This window comes from Zalophus californianus, chromosome 3 (genome assembly GCF_009762305.2).
Source record: "Zalophus californianus isolate mZalCal1 chromosome 3, mZalCal1.pri.v2, whole genome shotgun sequence".
NCBI lineage: Eukaryota > Metazoa > Chordata > Mammalia > Carnivora > Otariidae > Zalophus > Zalophus californianus.
This window is the reverse complement of record NC_045597.1, coordinates 140,468,402-140,489,895: the sequence shown is the minus strand read 5'-3', so window position 1 is coordinate 140,489,895 and position 21,494 is coordinate 140,468,402. Positions and strand designations below refer to the sequence as shown.

At 41.7% G+C, this 21,494-nt stretch overlaps 1 protein-coding gene across 1 annotated transcript in view; it reads left to right on the top strand.

Annotated features, from left to right (window-relative positions):
• The window catches only part of PDE11A (phosphodiesterase 11A), a 387,294-nt gene that overhangs the window by 346,228 nt on the left and 19,572 nt on the right, over positions 1–21,494 (top strand). The window contains exons 18-19 of the mRNA XM_027589688.1: positions 5,609–5,683; positions 10,464–10,547. Of these exons, the coding sequence (XP_027445489.1) occupies positions 5,609–5,683; positions 10,464–10,547 (159 nt within the window). The remainder of the gene's footprint in view (positions 1–5,608; positions 5,684–10,463; positions 10,548–21,494) is intronic.

Here is a 21,494-nt window from a genome sequence, read left to right as displayed (position 1 = left end):
GAGAAGGGGATGTGAAGACAAGGCAGAGAGTAGAGCGATGCGGCCACAAGCAAAAGAAAGGTGGCAGCCACCAGAACCTGGAAGGGACAGAGGATAGATTCTCCCCTAAAGGCTCCAGAGCAAGCTTGGCCTTGGCAACACCTTGATTTCTGTCCAGTGAACTGATGTTGAGCTGCCGACCTCCAGAACTAGAAGAAAATAGAGTCCTATTGTTGTTGTTTTTTTTTAAGATTTTATTTATTTATTTGACAGAGAGCGAGAAAGAGAGAGAGCACACAAACAGGGGGAGCAGGAGGCTGAGGGAGAAGCAGACTCCCCGCTGAGCAGGGAGCCTGATGCAGGGCTCTATCCCAGGACCCTGAGACCATGACCTGAGCCAAAGGCAGACGCTTAACCAACTAAGCCACCCAGGCACCCCAATTCCTGTTGTTTTAAACCACCAAGTTTGTGGTCATGCCTGGCAACCCTGGGAAACTGATACAGTTTATTACCCCTATTTCACAAATGGGAAAAGTGAAGCCTAGAAAGGATAGCTTGAGGTGATACAGCTAGTAAGTGGTGGGGCTTGGTATTCAAATCCTAGCAGATTAAGCTCCAAAGCCTTCACTCTTTACAGTGCCTTACACTATCTCACACCGGATACATCAGTGGGCATTTTTATTTTTTTTTTAAGATTTTATTTATTTATTTGACATAGAGAGAGACAGCAAGAGAGGGAACACAAGCAGGGGGAGTGGGAGAGGGAGAAGCAGGCTTCCCGCCGAGCCGGGAGCCCGATGCAGGGCTGGATCCCAGGACCCTGGGATCATGACCTGAGCCGAAGGCAGACGCTTAACGACTGAGCCACCCAGGCGCCCCTCAGTGGGCACTTTAAATGATGCCAGTGGTAAGGAGAATGAGCTATTATCCTTCAGCCTCAGTGGCTTAAAACAACATATTGTTCATGAACATGTGCATCCAGGGTCAGCTGGTACTGTTCCTCATTTTGGACTCGGGCTGAAGGAGCAGTTACCATGTGGATCATTCTGACAGAAGCCCTAGCCTGCCTCATACTGGCAAGTAAATGCCTCTTCCCAAGAATTCATTGGCCAGAACTTGTCACAAGACCCCACTCAACCAGGAAGTATAATTTCGTGTGCCCAGAATGTAGAAAGCCAGAAATAGTTAATGAAAATGTGACTACCACAGTTTGCCCTTCTAATCACCAAAAGTGTGATTCACTCTCCTTCCTGCAGGCAAAATATAGTCAGCCTTTCCCCAAGGGAAATGACCCAAACATCCCATTAGTCATGGTATCAAGCTCAAAGTCCAAGATCTCTGGGTGATTCATGCCAGTCTCTACATCAGGTCTGGATGCAAATTAAAGACCTACACACACCCCAAACATAGCATCTTACATACACCCAAACCACAGAATACTCATTGTGATACTCCCATTCAGAAAGGAAAGAGATGGCCAACATTTGGCAGTTAAGGGGCCACAGTAATTCCAAAATCCCACTGGGCAGTCACTGTGAGGCCATCCATTCTGTGGTAGGCTCTGGTTCTCTGCAAGATGCTCCCCAACCATCATTATCCATGGCTGCTAGATCTATTCTGGGAAATTATCCCTTTTCCATTGTCCTCCTTGGCTATATCCAAAGGTCAGGCAGCTTTCCAACCTGTTTCCCACCCAAAATGGTTGAGGACCCAAGGCTTGTTTTAGGCTTTAAGTAGTCACAGTCTTATGTGGTTTTTGGCACCAAACTCTCTTGCACGTTTAGTCAGCTTCTTGTGTCTTTGATTCTAGTCATTTCCACTTGCCAATAACCACATACACAGTTCTATTCTAGATGGACTTCTTAGATCTGCCATATCTCTTTGCTTCCTTGTTTTCAAGAACAAAGAAAAATAACATAGGTACGTCTTTCTTCCTCCTTCATGACCCAATTCCTAGCAGTCGGGGCCCAAAAGGTGCCAGTGAGAGAACCATGTAGTAAAATCATTTCTCTGGGCCATTTTGTACAACGGAAGGGATATCCTGGGTACCACCTACTTCATTCGAAGTTCTTAACTCTGAGTGCACTGGCCGTACCTTTGATTCTTGTTTCAAGGCTGAGTTGTTGTTGTTTTTTTAAGATTTCATTTTTAAGTAATCTCTACACCCAACATGGGGCTTGAACTCACAACCCTGAGATCAAGAGTCACATGCTCCACCGGCTGAACGAGCCAGATGCCCTGCAAGGCTGAGTCTTGATCAGCCTTTGTCATTCAAAACATATCTCAATTTTTATTTTTATAGTTTGGGATTAAAAAGCAGCTTCATCTTTCATCCCTGAAGATGAAGACTCTGAATTTGTGACTCTTCCTTTTCATTTCTGATGATAAGCCTGCCAATCCTTTTCTGAGCTCACTTCTTACAATACTTAGCAAAACATAGTCAATAGCAGTCGTCACGTGCTACTAACATTTGTTTTCCAATCTCTTCCCCTAAGGCAGTAAATTCATTAGATACATTATTTGTTTTATTTCAGTGAGAATTGTACAAAATATTTTGCCACTGTGTAACATGGGCCATCATCCTTACAGCCTCCAACAACATTTCTTCACTGTCATATACCTGGTCCCCTTGCTGATGCCACATATTTTAGGGTCTTCTTATTTGTCTTCCTTTTTTTCTTTTTCTTTCAACAGCAGCACCTCAATTCCATACTAGTTTTTGTGTTAGTCAAAACTAGGGTAGGCTTTGCTGCAGTAACAAATATATTCTCAAATTTCGCTGCTTAACTCAAAGAAACGCTTATTTCTTTGCTCCTGTCACAGTCCAGTGTAGATTGGGCAGTTTTCCTACAAAGTTCTCCTCCAATAAATAGCTCTCCTCCAACTGAGCCTTGGCTTTCATTTTAGTGTGACACATTTGAAGTTACATAAAGCAGGGTAAGTGGGAAGAATTTGCACGGTTGAGTGGCTTATTTCTACATCTCTGCCCACTCTTCACTGCCCCCGTGTGGGAAGGCTCCCCTACAGTGAAGTTGGGGAACAGAGAAGAGGTAGGAATCTTCCAGGTACTGGGGAAAGGTATAGTAGCAGAGGTGGGCAGTCTGACTGGGATGGAAAGAAGTGGAGGAGTGGAGAGTGGGAGAAGTTCAGGGGAGCAGGGGAAAACTAGAGAAGATTGGAAAGCGAGTGAGACGATGAAGTATGGTGTGCCAGGCCTTTCAGGAACCCCAGGGAACGGCACATCAACAACTAGAGGAGCAGTAACCCACTTGGGAGCAGGAAAAGGACAGGAGAACATCCTTAGAATGAAAAAGAGTTCCTGCATTGACATTTTAAACCAACTTGGGAGGCCCACTGGCCACTTGAAGGTGGTCTTCTTGGTCATTGATGTAAGTAATATTTTATTTTTAAGATGTGAAGTTCTGCTGATAAGTGCAGAGACCCAAGAGTTCAGGGAAATAAAACACAAAACCATGTTTTTCCAAACATTTCCATCAGAAATCTTGTCACAGCTCTAAACTGGGGATCTCATTTGTGTTTGTCTCCAAACCGAATAGGTTAAAATGTTTTCAAAAACATACTCACTTCTATGATTTTAGGAAACATTTGGACAAAAACAATGGAAACTTCTTTTAAAAGTATAAATAGATTTCTAGTTTCCTAGATGTTGATTTTTTTAACATTTCCTTGCAAAATGTTTTTTTTTTACTGGCGTCTATTCCAACCCTCCTTCCTCACACACATGACTCTAAGCATGTGGGTTTCCCCAGTGATCCCCCAAGGCCTGATTAGCATCTCAATTTCCTTCTTTAATAAAAAATTCAATCAGGAGCCACTTAATGTTCCTGATTGGGTTTTTAAGTACAAATGAAACAGTGGTACAAGTTGAGCCGTGAAAGAAGCCCAGGGGAGATAGCCAGGACCACTTTCGAAAGATCAAGGACAGGATTTTGTTTTAATTTCTTTGCTTTTCAGGGGCTATAGACCTATGCAGGACTCCTACCTTGGGGTGACCTGATGTGCACCTTTGTATTCTTTAGTGCAGAAGACCCACCTCAGAGCAATCTGAGGGAGTGTTCTGAGAGCTGAACAAAGGAGGCCAGGCCCTTAGGGGACCATTTCTTTTTTGCAGGAAGCCCAGAGACAGAGAGAAAGGTCTGGAGTGCTAACGGGAAAGGTAGTGGCAGAGACTGCAGAGAGAGAAGGAAATCGGGCCCTAGGAAAACTGAGCCAGTGCCAACTAGTTTTATGCTATTGAATTTTTAAAAGGTACCCATATTCCTTATTAGAAATGCTTAAAATCTGAACTGACTAGATATTCTGTTTCTTTATAAATGAGCTACATACTTGCTATTCTCAAGGGGTGTGTGTGAGAGAGAGAGAGAAACAGAAACAGAGATGGAGAGAGACGTTTTTCTGTTTTATCAATGGTTATGATTTATGGTTGGCAGAATCTCTTGAGAGATACACTTAAGTAAATTATCTTGATTCTATCCACTTGACCAAAATTAAACCATTCTAGCCTTTTCCAGACCTTAGAACCTCATCTTTGTAAGAGCCTGGAATAGAGGGAAAACTAGTCTGGGGATCCAGATCTTCTTGCCATCAAGTTTTCTGGGATTTTTTTTTTCCCTGCTCTTCCAAATTTTCTAAATCCAGCTAGTTCATCTCAGAGATTTCCTAGATGCACACTATAGTGTTGTTGAAAATACCCATTTAACACTTACTGCTCTATCAGTATGCTTCCCATAAGCTATCATTAGAAGCACAGGGCTTGGCGAAGCTTCTCTTCGGCTTAACAATGACCAATGAGCAACTTCTGATCATCCATGCTAATAGACGAAAAGTGGAAAAATAGAAGTCCTTACTTTGGAAAAATCTCTACCATTTGGGGTAGAACCACCACTTCCATTGTGCTTGTACCAACTGGAACCTACCATAAATTAACACTTTTAGTACCTAGATTAAGACAGCTTGAAGACCAAATCAACACTCTTCAAACTGCATCATGACACACTGTAGAAAAACCTGGTATGAACAGTGACTCTAGCGTTAGTCCTGCCCTTGGCTGATTGCTCCAGTAAGAAGCAGAGGTTGCCCTGGGGTTATCCTGTCCAGAGTGCATGCGAATATTGGTAGGGTGAAGCAGTTAGAGAGTTTGGGGGATGGCAAATGAAACCAAGCTAAGATAAAAGTATGCAACAAAGTGAAGAATCTCTGTAGAAACAACCAAAAGTTGGCTAAATTATTATTGCAAGTATATCATATTATAAAAACAAAAAATATTATTAGGCATTATTTGCTTCATTTTTTCTGCAATAAGAGCATTTCCTACTTTGAAGGTGGCAACCCAGTGCCTCCTCCTGAATATGGAATCTGTACTCGCCGAGGTCGTCTACTAGCATGCATCTAAAAATACCTTGCACCAGTTCCTCTGATCAAGAGGAAATCCGTTTCATTGATTAAAGTCTGTAATACCTTGAAACAGAAAATGTTAATGTACTTCTTCAAAAGCTTTTTAAGTGCTTATCTGGGTTGAAGATCATCACCATACACGGAAGGCAGAAATAACTTCTGAGTCTTATGATAAACCACATATAACCATAAATTAAATATGTATATGTTTCAGGTGGCTGAACTTGTAACCAGTGAGTTCTTTGAACAAGGAGATCGGGAGAGATCAGAACTCAAACTCACTCCTTCAGTAAGTTCGTCCTTCTGTTATGACGCATTTACCCTTTGGAATGACATTTTCGAAAGTAACTCCAAAAATCACAACTTGAAAGCGGGGAAGACTGAAAGTTGGATTTAAGGAAGCACTCCTGAAAGTTTAAAACTTTAATTAAACTTAGATGCTAAACCCTCTTATTCCCAGGTTTCTGATTAAGAGTGGTGAGCTACTTAACAAACATTTCCTGAGCTCCCACGGTGGGCCAACTAGGCACGAGGGAGGATATGCAGAGTGGCATTTGAGTAGCTCAAAGCCCAGTGCTGTCATTTCATATGTGGTCAGTAGCTCCTTTGGAATAGAAATACAGACAAAAGTTAAATGCAAGCTGTCCAGCCTTGAGCAGCTAGAATGGATAGCTGCAGTGAATAATGGATGTTCTGGATTTTATTTTCCAATTTCAGACTTTCCAAAATCGTAAACCGAAATCATTTCAAGTCTCTGTTTCTTTTCTTTGTTTGCAAAATGAAAAGTTTCACTTGGGGAACTAGGTTCTTCTGACTGAAATGCCATTTTTATTGGATTCATCCATTCGATTATTATTTGAAAATGCTTACTGCAGGCTCTGGATGATGCTGTTTTTACTCAAACAAGACAAAAGACATAAATGCCTCCCTCACCACCCACAAGGAGGGGGTGGCCTCTTTATTCATAATGAGGGGTTAGCTAAAAACACATCGCCTGACAACTCAAGGAATGATGCAAAGTGTTGGAAAGCCGGCTCAGCTCAGTAGATTCAGTGCGGCTCAAGGAATATGTCCGTTGTCAAGAACGTCTTTTTATGAGGATTCAAGTCAACTGAGTTTTGCACATTTGGGGGTATTTATAAGATCTTCAAGTTTTAAGAGGTCTTTCTTCGCTGACATTTAAAAACAAGGAAAGGCAGCAGAACTAGCTCCTAGTTAACGTCACCTGCTTGAAGTCAGACCTCACAGCCTTACTAATGTTGACTATTCCTAATTTGTTGCTTACCCATGAAAGGTCAGAAGACTACATCAGTTAGAACACTCGCCCAGTATTTTAGTTTCCAAAGCAACATCTATTTATACTCTTTCCAAAACCTCCCTTTATTCTTTTTTGGTGGTGTCACCAGATTTGGCTATAAAAATAAAGACGCTGGATTGGGATACATCGTTAATGGGTAAAACCTCGTACAACCCACATTTCTCTCAGCTACATATCTATCTTCAAATTAAAGCTTTCCTCCACTTAAAAAGAACTGTTTCAGAGGCATCCTCTAAAGGGTGTATAACGCAGCAATACTACAGGTCATTTAATTGAATGAAAAAAAATATGAGTCAGTTGCCAGCATTGGTGAGCTGGCAGGGGCAGTGACCCAGCACTAAGGAGCCTTTGTCTGTGGGCTCAGGTAAGGCGTTCTCTGAAGACACAAATGAGATCGATTTTGCAGTGGAAGCATAGCACTAAATGCTACTCTCGCCTCCCAAAAGGCTACTTAACATTGCTGATGACAGTCTCCTGGCTGCTGTGGCAGGGCTATTTCTCATTAGTCCTTTTCCAGAGATGTCTGGAAATGCATGCACCCACAGGTGACACCAGCCGTGTCTGTTATTCCTTGATATTCAGGAAGAAAATTGTCTGGGAGCCCCATTAGGTGTCATGGTCCTAAAGGTCATTAGAGTAACCAAAGGGTTAATAGTGGAAGCAGTGAGTCAGTTAATAAAACATGCTTGAGCACCTCCAGGTATCAAGCATGAAGTTGGGCACTGTGCTTCCAGCCATGAGCAAGGTGCCATCTTCCCTGCCCTTCCCCAAAGCTTGTCAACTGATGGGAAATATAGATATTAAATAAATAATCACTCAGGGCGCCTGGGTGGCTCAGTCAGTTAAGCATCTGCCTTCGGCTCAGGTCGTGATCCTGGGGTCCTGGGATCAAGCCCCGCATCGGGCTCCCTGCTCAATGGGGAGTCTGCTTCTCCCTGTCCTTCTGCCCTCCCCTCCCCGACTTGTGCTTGCTCTCTCATGCATGCTCTCTCTCTCTCAAGTAAATGAGTAAAATCTTTACAAGTAAATAAATAAATAATCACTCATAATCAATTACAAGATGCAAAATGCTGTAAAAGGAAACCACAGGACAGTGTACTATCTCACACTTCCACTCAAAAACATTTTTTGAGAAGTGACTAGTCTGCAAATAAACTCTGACAGTTATGGTCAACTGATTTTCAAAAGGACGCTAAGACAGTTCAGTGGGGGAGGAAAGCAGTGTTTTCAAATGGTGCAGAGACAGTAGGATATCCACTGCAAATGAGTCAAGTTAGACCCCTACCTCTCACCAAACCTCAGAATAACCTCAAAGTGGATCACAGAACTAAATGTAAGAACTAAAACTATGTAAAACTCTTAGAAGAAAACAAGGTGTAAATCTTCTGGATTGGATCTGGCAATGATGTCTTAGATATGACACCAAAAGCACAAGAGACACAAAACACAAGAAAAACAAAATAGATAAATTGGACTTCATTAAAATTTAACACTTTGCATCTTAAAGGACACTGTCAAGAAAACGAAAAGACAGCCTACAGGATGGGAGAAATGATTTGCAAATCATATATGATATGGGCCTGGCATCTAGAATATATAGAGAACTATGAACGACTAGAAAGGCAACCCAATTTTTAAAAAGGTCAAAGGATCTGAATACATATTGCTTCAAAGAATATACAGAGATGGCCAATAAGCACATGAAAACATGCTCAAAATCATTAGTCATCAGGGAAATGCAAACCAAAACCGCAGTGAGATGCCACTTCATGGGGACTAGCTATAAATAAAAAGACAGACAATGACCAGTGCTGAGGAGGATGTGGAGAAATTGGAACTTCATACACTGCTGGCAGGCATGTAAAATGGTGCGGCTGCTTTGGAAAATAGTTTGGCAATTCATGGAAACATTAAAGGTCAGACTGGGCTCATGGCCCAGCAGTTCTGCCTCTAGGTCTATCCCCAAGAGAAATGAAAACATACATCCACATGGAAACTTGCACATGAAGGTTCAGAGCAGCATTACTCATCAGGGCCACAAAGTGGAAATAACCCAACTGCCCATCAGCTGAGGCATGGATAAATAAAATGTGGTGTAACTATACAGTGGAATCTCATTTGGCCATAAAGAGGAATGAAGTGCTGAAAAATGCTACAGTATGGAACCTTGAAAACATCATGCTCAGTGAAAGAAGCTGGTCACAAAGGCCACGTATCATACGATTCCATTTATATGAGTGTGCAGAATAGCCAAATCTATACAAACAGAAAATAGATTCGTGGTCACCTAAGGCCGGGGATTTGGGGGAGGGGGAGGAGTGACTGCTAATTGGTATGGGATTTCTTGTTGGGGTGATAAAAATGTTCTAAAATTGACTGTAGTAATGGTTGCACAACTAATTGTGAATATACCAAAAACCACTGAACTAAAACAAAAACAAACAAAAAGTTCTATGCACCAGAAACAGTAATTAAGTAAATAAGAAAATTTCAGGTAACTCTGAGAGCTCAAGAGTAGATAATAGAATAATATTTTTAAAGGAACACTTCAGACAAAGACTCCTGCAGTTCACAAGATCATTCCTTCCTTCCTTCCTTCCTCCGGCATGCGTCAGTCTTCTCCAGACCCTAGTCCCCTTTCCTGGTATTTCACATTTCACATTGTAAGACAAGGACGAGCAGAGTCTGTGGGAGTCAGTGACCTTCTCCCTGATTCCGGGGGTTTTCCTCAGCAGCACCCTTCTCTCCTCTTGTGAGCTTTGGCAGCTCGTGATTTCTGTCCTACCCGCTCCCACCCTCATTCATGAGTCTGAAGGATGCTGGCTTTTTCAGCATCTCCAGACCAAGGGAGTGCCTTGGATCTGCCCTCGTGACCTATGTGAACGCCAGAATGATGTGGATGCCACATGTTATCTCTGTAGAGGAGAGACCAAACCTACTTTAAGACAGTAATGCAGGGGAAGGTCACTTCGTAGACCTGGCCTTACTCGCTGATAGCAGAAAGAAGGACATGCTTAATGGAGTAGAACCGGCTGTGTTTGTTCAAGAATCCATGTGCGCCCCAAGTCCAGCTGATTGGCTCCCTTTTCATGTCTGCCCAACAGACACATGTCATTTCTTTTTCTTGAAGAATGTTCAAGAAATTTTCTAAACATTATAGTATCATGAAGTTTAAAGGCTGGGAAGGAGGAGAGAATGGGTACCTACCACATCATCCGTCCCATGATAGACAAAAACTTAGGATTTTTATTAATGACAGAACCTTATTGAAAAACACACAAGAGTCATCAAACCAACACCCCACCCTGAAAAATTAATACAAATAGTTTCTATTTAAGATGAAGCTGCTTTAAGGATCGTTCTAATCTATCCCACCTTCTTGCACTATAAAAATAAAAGCCTGCATTATTTTTGTGGCAATAAAGCATATCCCCTTCCCCTTGACTTGTACCCAATTCCCAGTGACCTGATGACTTGATTTAGTGGCCATTACCTGTATCTAAGGCAGATTTTGGCCCCAAGGAGTTGCGTGCTATAAAGTTCAAATAAATTCGCTTACAAATCTCATAAAAAGAGGTGAAAATACTTTATTTCTCATCATAGATAAAGGAAAAGAAAGTACATGTAAAGATTGATTGTGATTTGTGAAGTGTTCAGTTGGTAAAAATTGGATCATTGTGGCAAAGTGTTTGACAAAGTACCTGTAAAATACTCCAGCGTAATAAAGCAAGCTTCTTTTCCCCCATTCTAGGCTATTTTTGATCGGAACCGGAAAGATGAACTGCCTCGGTTGCAACTGGAGTGGATTGATAGCATCTGCATGCCTTTGTATCAGGTAATCATGATTGGGGAGGGTCTGCATGTCCAAATGAGCCAGGAAAGAAGAGCGTATGTACTTTCAGAAGGTCTAGCCTTCCGATACCCTTCCAGGGTATGGGCATTGCTAAGAACTCTGGTTGCAGTCAGTCTCTTCTCAGATTTCTGACTGTCTCCTAGGAAAAGTTGATGCTAGGGGGCCGGAGACCTGAGTTCTCCCTTTAGGACATAATGTCCGTGGGCCTCGATGCCCTCATCTCTAAACCAGGGTTAATCATATTTTATCTCAGTATTTCCCAAGCTGTGCCCCCAGGAAACACAATTATCCAGCCATAGCCTAATAGATATTTCTTCAAAGACAGCTCTCGGGCCCGACAACGAGGGAACCCGAAGTCTCAGAGAGTCCTTCGGGAAAGAAACACGTTTAACCTTGATTCATTCCAAATTTCTTTAACATCTGATTGTGGGAATCTTTTTCACTTTTTTTTTTTTTTAAACAATTCTTCTTTTACTTCTATGAATATCACGTGAGACACAAGAGTTCCATGAAACCATGAAACATGGTTTTCTGTCCTGGCCCCATGGTCTGGGCCCCAGGGTTTTCAGAGAACCTTCCATGTTAAAACTCTGCCTCTCTCTGAGACGCGTGTGACAAATGCTGACCCCTGCATTCTGAGCAAGATGCACTGTGGTTTCTGGCTCTGCTGCCTGGCGTTCGGGACCCTGCTCCTGGCAAGCAGATGAGTGCCATCAGCTTGAACGTGCACGCTCCACTTTTTGAGTACAGATTAGGGTTGGCATCGGTTAACACTAACAGTTTAGTGTACATTGGCTTTTAATTCTCCTACTAAGCATTTGCTTTCATGTGTAAAACCTGGTGAGTTCTTTACCCCCTACCCAGCTCAATCAGCCTGAGCTGCTTTTCTAACTTCAGACTAAGAAACACACGCAGGGAAAGCAAAATCGCTTTAGTTTCTCACTCTGTGTAACTCCATTAAAAACACAGTATTGTTTTTTAAGGACCTCACAACTATTAAGTTTCAGGCTTATCTACCACTTCGTTTTCAGCACTTTTAGGAGCTGCTGAGCCCTGTCACATTACGCTAAAAAAAAAAAAAAAAAAAAAAAAATTCTAGAATACTGTCTTGAAGATGGAAATGTAACTTTTCAGTGACTATAAACACCAAAAATAAATTCCTTTGTTTTATGTTAACCATTAAATACATGATAGCATAAAAATGAGACCAAGTTTTAAAATAATCTAAGATAGAATATTTTAGTTATAACAGCACATAATGTTCTTTTGTTTAATAATGAAAGATTGGGCAAAAAAAATCAGGAGTGATGTGTACTTTATTATAAGAGGATCCTTAACTCCCTTTTCTTCCTGTCCGCTCCTCTCATCCTTGCTTCTCTGGTATCTCTGCATATGCTGGGGGCCCAGGTATAAAGCCTACAGCTGTTGGGTCAGATATATCTTGCTTTGCTAAATTCACCTTGACTACCCATGTTGAATTATTTATAATTTATTCAGTTTCCTGTGCACAGTTATGCAATAAATGGGATGAATTCTTGCCATGAATAAATTCCTTTTACTGTGGGTAAAGCTTAGGAGGATGTAGACTTGCAATTGCAGGGCTGATACATTTTTGGTATTAGTTTGCAAAGCTACTTTGGAATGGACCCAAAGTCCACACATCCTTCCTATGTGATTAGTTATAGTAAATGCTGGAAAGGATTCTCATGTGCTTTTCCATGCTAATTTCATTGTTTTGGTACTGATTCACAATCATTTGAACTTATTTTATACTTCCTATTAAATACTTTGAAATCTTCAGGTTAAAAAGGAGGCTGCTTGAATTTAAACTGAAAATAGCACTTTCCAGAATTTAGGGAGTAATATTACCAGATCACATTACCTATCATTCCTGATTTTCCACATCTGTTTTGCTTCACTACCTATGTGTGAGGTTAGATACTCCTGCTATTTTTATCCACAGAAAATTAACATATAGAAATTTTAAGTGACACTCCCACCAAGCTAGAGTTGTGTCCCACACATCTGTGGTCTCGGTTTTGGTGTAGTGGCCTTTCTACCACCCATTCCACCTCTGCTGGATATCTCTTCCACAATCTTTTCTTATTAAACTATGGAGAGAATCTTAGCATTGTAAAGAGGAATGTGGAGGAGCTGTTTATAAAAGGTCATGTTCATTTCCGCTGCTATGTCTTCTTAGTTAACAAAGCATGAAAATCATGCTCATTTTTTAATGTCTTACCATCACTTATTTTTAAAAATAACACAGAGGGGCACCTGGCTGGCTCGGTTGGTTGAGCATCCGACTCTTAATTTTGCCTCAGGTCATGATCTCAAGGTTGTGAGATCAAGTCCCATGTTGGGCTCCGCGCTCAGCAGGGAGTCTGCTTGAGATTCTCTCTCTCCCATTCCCTCTGCCCCTCCTCCCTCCCCTCCCCCTGCTTGCTCTCTCTTTTAAAAATAACAAACAACTAAGTGAATAAATAAAAATAACAGATTTTATTTGTAAATTCTTTATAAGTCTTTGAAACCAATATTTCAAAAAGCCCTCAAACTGAAACTTTGTTGAGCAATTTTAAGTATCCTCTCTGAGGGTCCCTATTTTGTTCCATCTCACGCAGTTGGAGGCCTGGGGGTTGACTGTTATTTAACTGGGTAAGCTGACAATTAACTGTCACGCTCCCAAAGTGAAAACGGAATTCGTCAGTGGGCAGGAATCACCGTTAGTGCAAAGATACAAAACCTTGACGAAACAACTCACCAAGCAAGGAACGCCATTGATGTGACATTAGTCACTGAGGCAAATGTCTGCAGGAACTCAGGTTGTTGCTGAAATGCCTTAACAGTTTGGGGTTTTGAACATGAACATGCAATAATGAAGAGTCTGAGAGGATGGAAAGCAAATGGGAAAGTATGCAGGTGGCAGGCATCCCAAAAAGGGATTGATCTGAAATGACATGGTCTGAATTCTAGAGCATAGGAATCCAGGGTGGCCTTGCTAGGTCAGTCTGGTCATAGGACAAAAGGGTACAGAATAGTACATATGAGACAGAGAATGTTCCTTTTCATGGCCAGGGTCCTGAGTGGCACCAAGGTGGAGCAGTTTGAGTGGCAAGAAGCCTCGTGTGGCACCTGAGACAAACAGATGCGGAGAGAGCTGGAATCCCTGTGAGGGGGGAGCTGTGTGGAGAGATGCCCTCCAGTGAGGGTGGAAGCTAACGGAAGCACTGGGGCGGAGGACTGAAGGGCAGAATACGGATGGAATTTGGAAGCAGGGATGGAGGTGCAGATGAGCAGTAGATACAAATATGGTTTTAGGACAGCTTTTTTCTTTTAATTTTTTATTTAAATTCAATTTAATTAACATATACTGTATTATTAGTTGCAGAAGTAGAATTTACTGATTCCTCAGTTGCTTACAACACCCAGTGCTTATTACAATAAGTATGCCCATCACCCACTTACCCCATCCCCCTCCCCTCCAGCAACCCTCAGTTTGTTTCCTAGACTTAAGGGTCTCTGTGGTTTGCCTCCCTCTCTGTTTTTGTCTTATTTTATTTTTCCTTCCCTTCCTCTATGTTCATTTGTTTTGTTTCTTAAAATCCACACATGAGTGAAATCATATAGTATTTGTCTTTCTCTGACTTATTTTGCTTAGCATAATACCCTCTAGTTCCATCCACATTGTTGCAAGTGGCAAGATTTCGTTCTTTTTGATGGCTGAGTAGTATTCCACTGTAGACATCTGGGCTCTTTCCGTAGTTTGGCTATTATAGACATTGCTGCTTTATAACATTGGGGTGCAGGTGCCCCTTTGAATCACTATGTTTGTGTCCTTTGGATAAATCCCTAGTAGTGCAATTTCTGGGTCCTAGGGTAGCTCTATTTTTAACTTTTGAGGAACCTCCATACTGTTTTCCAGAGTGGCTGCACCAGCTTGCATTCCCACCAACAGTGTAGGAGGGTTCCCCTTTCTCCGCATCCTCGCCAACATCTGTCGTTTCCTGACTTGTTAATTTCAGCCATTCTGACGGGTGTGAGGTGGTAACTCCCTGGGGTTTTGATTTGTATTTCCCTGATGCCAAGTGATGTTGAGCACATTTTCATGTGTCTGTTGGCCATTTGGATGTCTTCTTTGGAGAAATGTCTGTTTATGTCTTTCTGCTTTTTGGGTGTTGAGTCTGCTTTTTGGGTGTTGAGTTTGATAAGTTCTTTATAGATTTGAGATACTAGCCCTTTATCTGATAAGACATTTGCAATTATCTTCTCCCATTCCGTAGGTTGCTTTTTGACTTCCTTGACTTTCACTGGGTAAATTGGTTTCACTTCATGGTTTTGAAAAGGTTGTGCTTGTCAAATATGAAAATAGATCAAGCACTTTCCTTGTTCACTCCAGTTTGCTGAGTTATGTCCCTCTGAGCCAAGGGCAGATTATCACTAGTCTCAGGAGCCTGAAGGGCTCTACTCATTTTATGTGCCTAGGTGGGAACTCCCACAAACTACATTTTGGATGCCCACTGCATTTAAAATTGAAACTCATCTCTGAGACAACTTCAATTTCCAACCAATTAGTGCCTATGTTGAAGGAAAACCAGGCTCACTCCTCCAATCCTCCTAAAATCTATTCATTAGGAAGTTACCTAAGTAATCCAGTGACTGACTGGAAGTGACTGACTGAAAATATATAAAAATATATAAACAAAGCAGTGCATAGGGAGGAAGTGTGCAGAGAACACTCCCAGATCCATGACTAGTTATAGAGTTGGGAGATATGACACACTTGTATACGTATATTTACATGTGAGTATATAATTCTCCAGAACTTGCTCATCTTTTTAATCTGATGGCTCCAAACTGTTCGTTAAAGAAAGTAGAAAATGGTCCTAACAGGCAGAGTCATGATTTATCTGTGACAGCGTTTTAATCAGGAAGCATATAGGAAGTCAAGAGTGGGCAAGGAAGCATCAGAGCGTGTGCCCCAAGAGAAGACTAAAGCCTGGTTGGTTAGCTCTGTCCTAGCAGGGTATCTTGAAGGAACACATTGACATCTGATTCCTGTGCTTTCTGCTGTCTTTGCACCCTGCTGGGGATCCATTAGCCTGCTGCTCAACATCTTCAGAGGGAGAAAAAATAGAAAGAAAGAAAGAAGAAAAAGAAAAAAAAAAAAAAAGACACCATCAAACTTTGAAGTCATTGCTGCACCAGCCTTAGGGATAAACAGAAAACCTGATGTAGCAGTGTCACACTGAGCCTCTCTTTGCGACAGCAAGCAACATTTCTGCCCTTTGTTTTCATTCGTGACTTAATCAAACCTCAGTGTACCTAGAATTTCAATGATGCACAGAGGCGTTACAAATCTTCTGTTGTTAAGGGTTGAGGGACTTAATTTTTATTATGAACATAATCAGATTTTCAGCCCATCCCAAACAGGTTCTTGATTTGGGGATGGCTTTTTTCACAGATATTGCCGAAGGGCTTGACCTGGACAGGATCTAGCCAGAATAATTCCCTGTCTCCATCTCCATTTTCCTGCAGAAAAATTCTGCAAGAGTATTGCCTCTTTATAAAAATGCCATGGGGTTCCTACAACAGGCAGACCTTCTGATGTTCTGATTACAGTAGCTTTTGACTTTTTTTCTGCCTTCAGCTGTAATAGTTGTTTTGGAAAATACATTCACTTGATGCAATTATTAATAAGCTCTCTGAAAGAAAGGAGAAAAGAATCTTTAAAATATAATTAAAATTGTCAAGACTGGGAATTAGAATTGATAAATTGGAAAAGAGGATGTAACCTGCTAAGACATTTTTTCTGGACTTTTTAAAAAGTTCTTTAAGAACAATTTCATATTCCCCAGATGGCTCATGCCTTGTGTCTAATTTTTTAAAAAAGAATAAGTAATGAGCTATGGAGTGACTAGTTAGAATGTAATACATCTCCTCTTAAAAATCTACAAGGAATAGAATGTGGATACAGAGAAGAATGATTTCATCAGATACTTTTTAAAAAAAGGACACCACCCAAATCAGTTTTCTATAAATGTTTTCTCTACAATATTTAGTGTTCTTGTAGATGAGAGGAAGAAATAGTTGGGGCTAATTTCTTACTTGTGTTTACAAGGAATGACAGCATGTGTAATTCAAAAAACTCGAGAAAGAGAGAGAGAGAAATAACTTCCTACAGTCTCTATAATTAATCCATCTGGCTCCACCTTTTCCTAGTGATGGGGGGGAGGGGAGGCAGTCAGGGACTGGTCCTTAAACTTCACAATTAAAATATCATAATTTTTTCTGGTTAAAACAGGTCTTTGGGAGGGACTGAAATGTGAATAGTTCCCAACCGGAGCTATTTCTTCTCCCCAGCTGCCATCTGGGGCCAGGGAAGCTCACCTCTCCTTGTGATCCCGTCAAGTGCTTCTCCCGTCCAGGGCTCAGCGCCTATGGGCCACCCATGGACTCCCAGCTCCTTTCTTCTCACTCTGCAGTCCACACAGCTTCCTCTGTCCTTTCTAATAAGCTGTCGGAGGGCAATGCCAACTTGTTCTAGGACAATTCTGTCATTTTCCTGAATTAAGCCCTGAGATTCAAGAGACAAGCCCTCCCATGACCCCCCCCCCAGGCTTTGTCCCCCAAGAAACAGGGAGCCAAGACCCTCACTTCTCATTTTCCCTTTCTCACCACTACCCCCTCTTTCTGTCTCTCTCATTCCCTCTCTCCTCTCTCTTTCCCCCTCCCCTGCCCCTGCCCCTGCCCCCATCTCTGGCCCCGACAGTGGAAAGTTTTTTTTACTTCTTTTTTCTTGTCTGATGGGAACTACCCTTATATGGTCTCCCCTGTGCCGTCTGCACTAGAGCTTTGTGGTCAGACTGGATGATCTGACTTAGCCAGATTTGGTTCTTAAGAGGTAAAGGAGAATTCTGGGATTTAGACACCTTCTCTCTCACCACACAAAGCTGGCTTTCAGGGTTATAGTCTCTCAACGCTGACTGATGACAGCTTGCTGTTTCTGAGGGGAACTGCCATTTGCCTGCAGGAGGGGAGCCTACTGAGTTAATGGGCGCAGAGCCACAGGCGTGACGAATCAAGCAGAACAAAAACACATGGGTTTAATATTTTCAAAATATTGTCCTTGTCACATATATTATACCTAAAGCTGAGTGCTGGTAGTAAAACCTGTTTACTTCAAAATTTTTCATGTCCAATCAGTCAGCTATGAATGGCAGAGAAATGTGAACATTTGAAAGTGCCAGTTTTAGGTAGTTTCAAAAAAGCCCCTCCGCGACGGCCTGTCCTCCGAACTTTTGCCAGTGATCTTCCTTTAAAAAAACTGGATCATGGCGCCCCTGCTTAAAAACCTCGGGTGACTGGCACCATCTGTAAGATCCCTTCTGGATCCCTCGCTTTGGAGTTTCAGGGCCACCTTTTCTGAGGCCCCCTGCCTCTTGGCTTCCTCTGCTGGCGCCCTACCTGCTTCCTGAGCCAGGCACCCTTTGTCCCAAAGCACAAGACTCCCAGCCTTTTTGTCCCTCTTCCCTTGCCTTTTCTGTGCTCCCTCCCGCTCCTTTCTCCTGGAAAACCTTTACCCCCCCCCCCCCTCAATATTTCTGTGGCACTCCGTCTGTTTCTTCCGAACCACACATGACACTCTGTATTGTGAGTGGTTGGCTGGCTGGCTCCCTTCCCCAGGAGACTAGTTTCTGGGGACCATCATATTCCTGGTACCCAGCACAGGGCCTAGCACATTCGAGCTGCTCAGTGAAAGTTTGTGGAACACATGAATGAAGAAACGGAGGAATGCATGATGGGTGCAGCACCACAGAATTAATTACAATCAGCGGAACGTGTGAAGTAGAGTTTATAACGTCACGTTAAATTATCATCTATAAATACATAAAACCTTTCATCAGAGTGTGCACTGTTCTATTCCTGCCCATAATCCAAAGTATATGGCCTATGGTATCTTTTTAGAAAGTGGTTTAGTTCTCATCATGGTTGAATTGGCCCTTAATTCTAATATAAAAAGGCCAGTTTATAGCCATGAATTTTTCAGGGCTTTGACTTTTTCAACCAAGAAATACATGAAATTTTCTTTTATCCGGCATTGGCAGAAAATATGGTCTTCTGGTTATTTTAATATTCGTGTTAATAGAGAGAGCTAGCACATATATATATGGATTTCAAGAATTTATGTTGTGCATTGTATACATGTGATTTCAACATATGTTGAATCATATGCAAATTATAATACAATAAAACATGCTAAATTTGTTATGATTAAAATGTAATCTTTCTTTGACTTAGAAGACTTTCAGATCCTACATTTCCTAACAGTTACCACTACTGCAAGCATCAGATAATCATGTGCTGTGTAGAGGGAAGTGCTGAACGGCAGACAGGACTTACTAACAGAACAGCATTCAAGTTCACGTCGCTGCCTGCACTGAGCATGGTATGTGTCAGGTGAAGGCATCTCACACCCTTGGCTACATCTCAGAGTTCTTCCTGAATACCTGATGTGCCAGGATGTTTGATTTTAGAGAGAATTTTCCACCTCCAAAACTGAGTTTGACTTGATAAAGCAACCAGTTCTGTGTACATTTGCTTGTGAATAAAATGGACTTTAATTTGTCTCATTCCATGCAACTCTTAAAAGAAAAAAACTGCTCTTTATACAGTAGCACTTAATCTATTCTTATCCATGTGCATTTTATGAGTTCAAAACTGCCATGATGAATCCATATTAAAATGCTGGAATCTGGTTTAAAAAAAAAAGATAATATATTCCCTCATAAGGCTTTTGAAGCTAGAATTTAAGATAAGATCTACTTTTCCTTATCAGGCTGACCAGCATAAATAACTCTTTTTGAAAGTGTTTCTGCTTGAGAATCATGAAGCTAAAAATGACTTAACTGAAGTCCATAGAAGGCCTGGAATGTTGTCTTACGTTGCTTCCCAGTGCCTCTAGAAAGCATATTTTAAAAGCTGATTTACCTCTTTTTCATGGCTCTATCTTCTTTGAATCTCTTCAGAAAACGAGGAAAAGAGGAAAAGCAGGAAGGCAGAAGAGAGAAAGAGAGGGAAAATTGCATTCTTCCACCAGGAAATGAATCAAGGCCTCTTTTAAAAGATTGTTTTTAGCACTGTAAGTGCCTCTCCGAAATTTCTGCAATTTAATGTGCATTTGGAAGGTCAGCAATTGCTTGAGCTCGTGGGAAAAGATGCATGAGATAAACATAAAGCATTCTTTTTTTTTTAAGATTTTATTTATTTCTTTGACAGAGAGACACAGCGAGAGAAGGAACACAAGCAGGGGGAGTGGGAGAGGGAGAAGCAGGCTTCCCGCGGAGCAGGGAGCCCAGTGCGGGGCTCCATCCCAGGACCCCAGGATCATGACCTGAGCCGAAGGCAGACGCTTGACAACTGAGCCACCCAGGCGCCTCAACATAAAGCATTCTTATTATGCTATTGCCAAACAGAATCTTCTATACTACTCAAAATGTTTCCTGAGAGAATTCAAGTAGGCACTATCTGGATGCCTAGCCATCACAACTCTTATATTTAATTATCTGAGCTGCAGCCATAAAAATATGAAATAAATCACTCAAGACACATCGCCTCATCTAGCAAGCAGATGCTAGATGGCCATGTGACCAGAGAGAGCCAGGCTCTCAACCTCATGCACCAAACAATATGGCAGCCCGACAGTTGACTTTGTTAGCCAGGATCCAAAACGAAGTTAAAGACTTCTATCAGAGGGGCGCCTGCGTGGCTCAGATGGTTAAGCATTTGCCTTGGGCTCAGGTCGTGATCCCAGGGTCCTGGGATGGAGTCCCGCATCGGGCTCCCTGCTTGGCAGGGAGCCTGCTTCTCCCTCTCCCTCTGCTGTGCCCCCCTGCTTGTCCTCTCTAGCTCTCTCTGTCAAATAAATAAATAAAATCTAAAAAAAAAAAAAAAAAGACTTCTATCAGCCTGAGCACTTGGAAAAGATGTTCGGTATTAGAGTCTTGACAGACATGGGGTATCCTTATGCACATTGTTTAAGAAAGCAGACATTTATTGAATACTGACTGCATTTACAGACACAGTTTAATTTGACTCTCACTGTGAAAGAAGAAAATACTTCATTCTGGATCCTATAATGTCTAATGGTCTAAGTTTAACATATGAGGAAAGTGAAACCTACAGAAGCTAATGGACTTAATTCGAGTGAAGCAGTTAATACAGAATAGAGCCAGAAGTTCAAATCCAAGTCCTCTCTGTCTTCATCTGCTGCTTTTTCTCACTATACTGCCCTGAGGAAGTAAAAAGTGATTCCGTTCTAACCAGTAGTGCTCTACCTTTGTAAACCTCCATTTATAAGATAAAACCCTGAATCCTTCAGAGGGGAGGATACAGGGACCAGAGTAGAGATTCCAGGGAGAGCAATTCCTAAAAGGCCAAATGGGCTAATGGATTCTGTTAGCTGGTTACTATAGAAAATTCTCTCAGAAATACGTTATGTTAAGCTGTTCTTGACCTAACACTTTCACTTGCAAAGTGGGTTGACATTGTCAATAAAAGATGGGAGGCTGGCCTCACTAGTTTATCTCCTCATCCTTCTGAGACTTCCATTAATATAATAATAAAGGAATTTTTTTAAAGGTATAAACTTTCTTGGGTATTGAAAAGAGGGTGAAAAATTTTTGAGGAACATGATAGAAAAAAAACCTAGATTTCCTTGAACAGACTGTTATTATAAGTAAGGATGTTAAGGACTCCGCCAGTAAAGACTCGGAAGGAAATAAGGAACACAGTAGAGAAAACATATTGCCTTACAGAATACTTGAATTATTAAGAGCAGGTTGTTAGGAGAAGTAAGGACCTCACATTCTCTTCTTCCTATGGTGCCCCTTTATGCCACTGTCCACACATAAACACGAATTTACCCAGAGA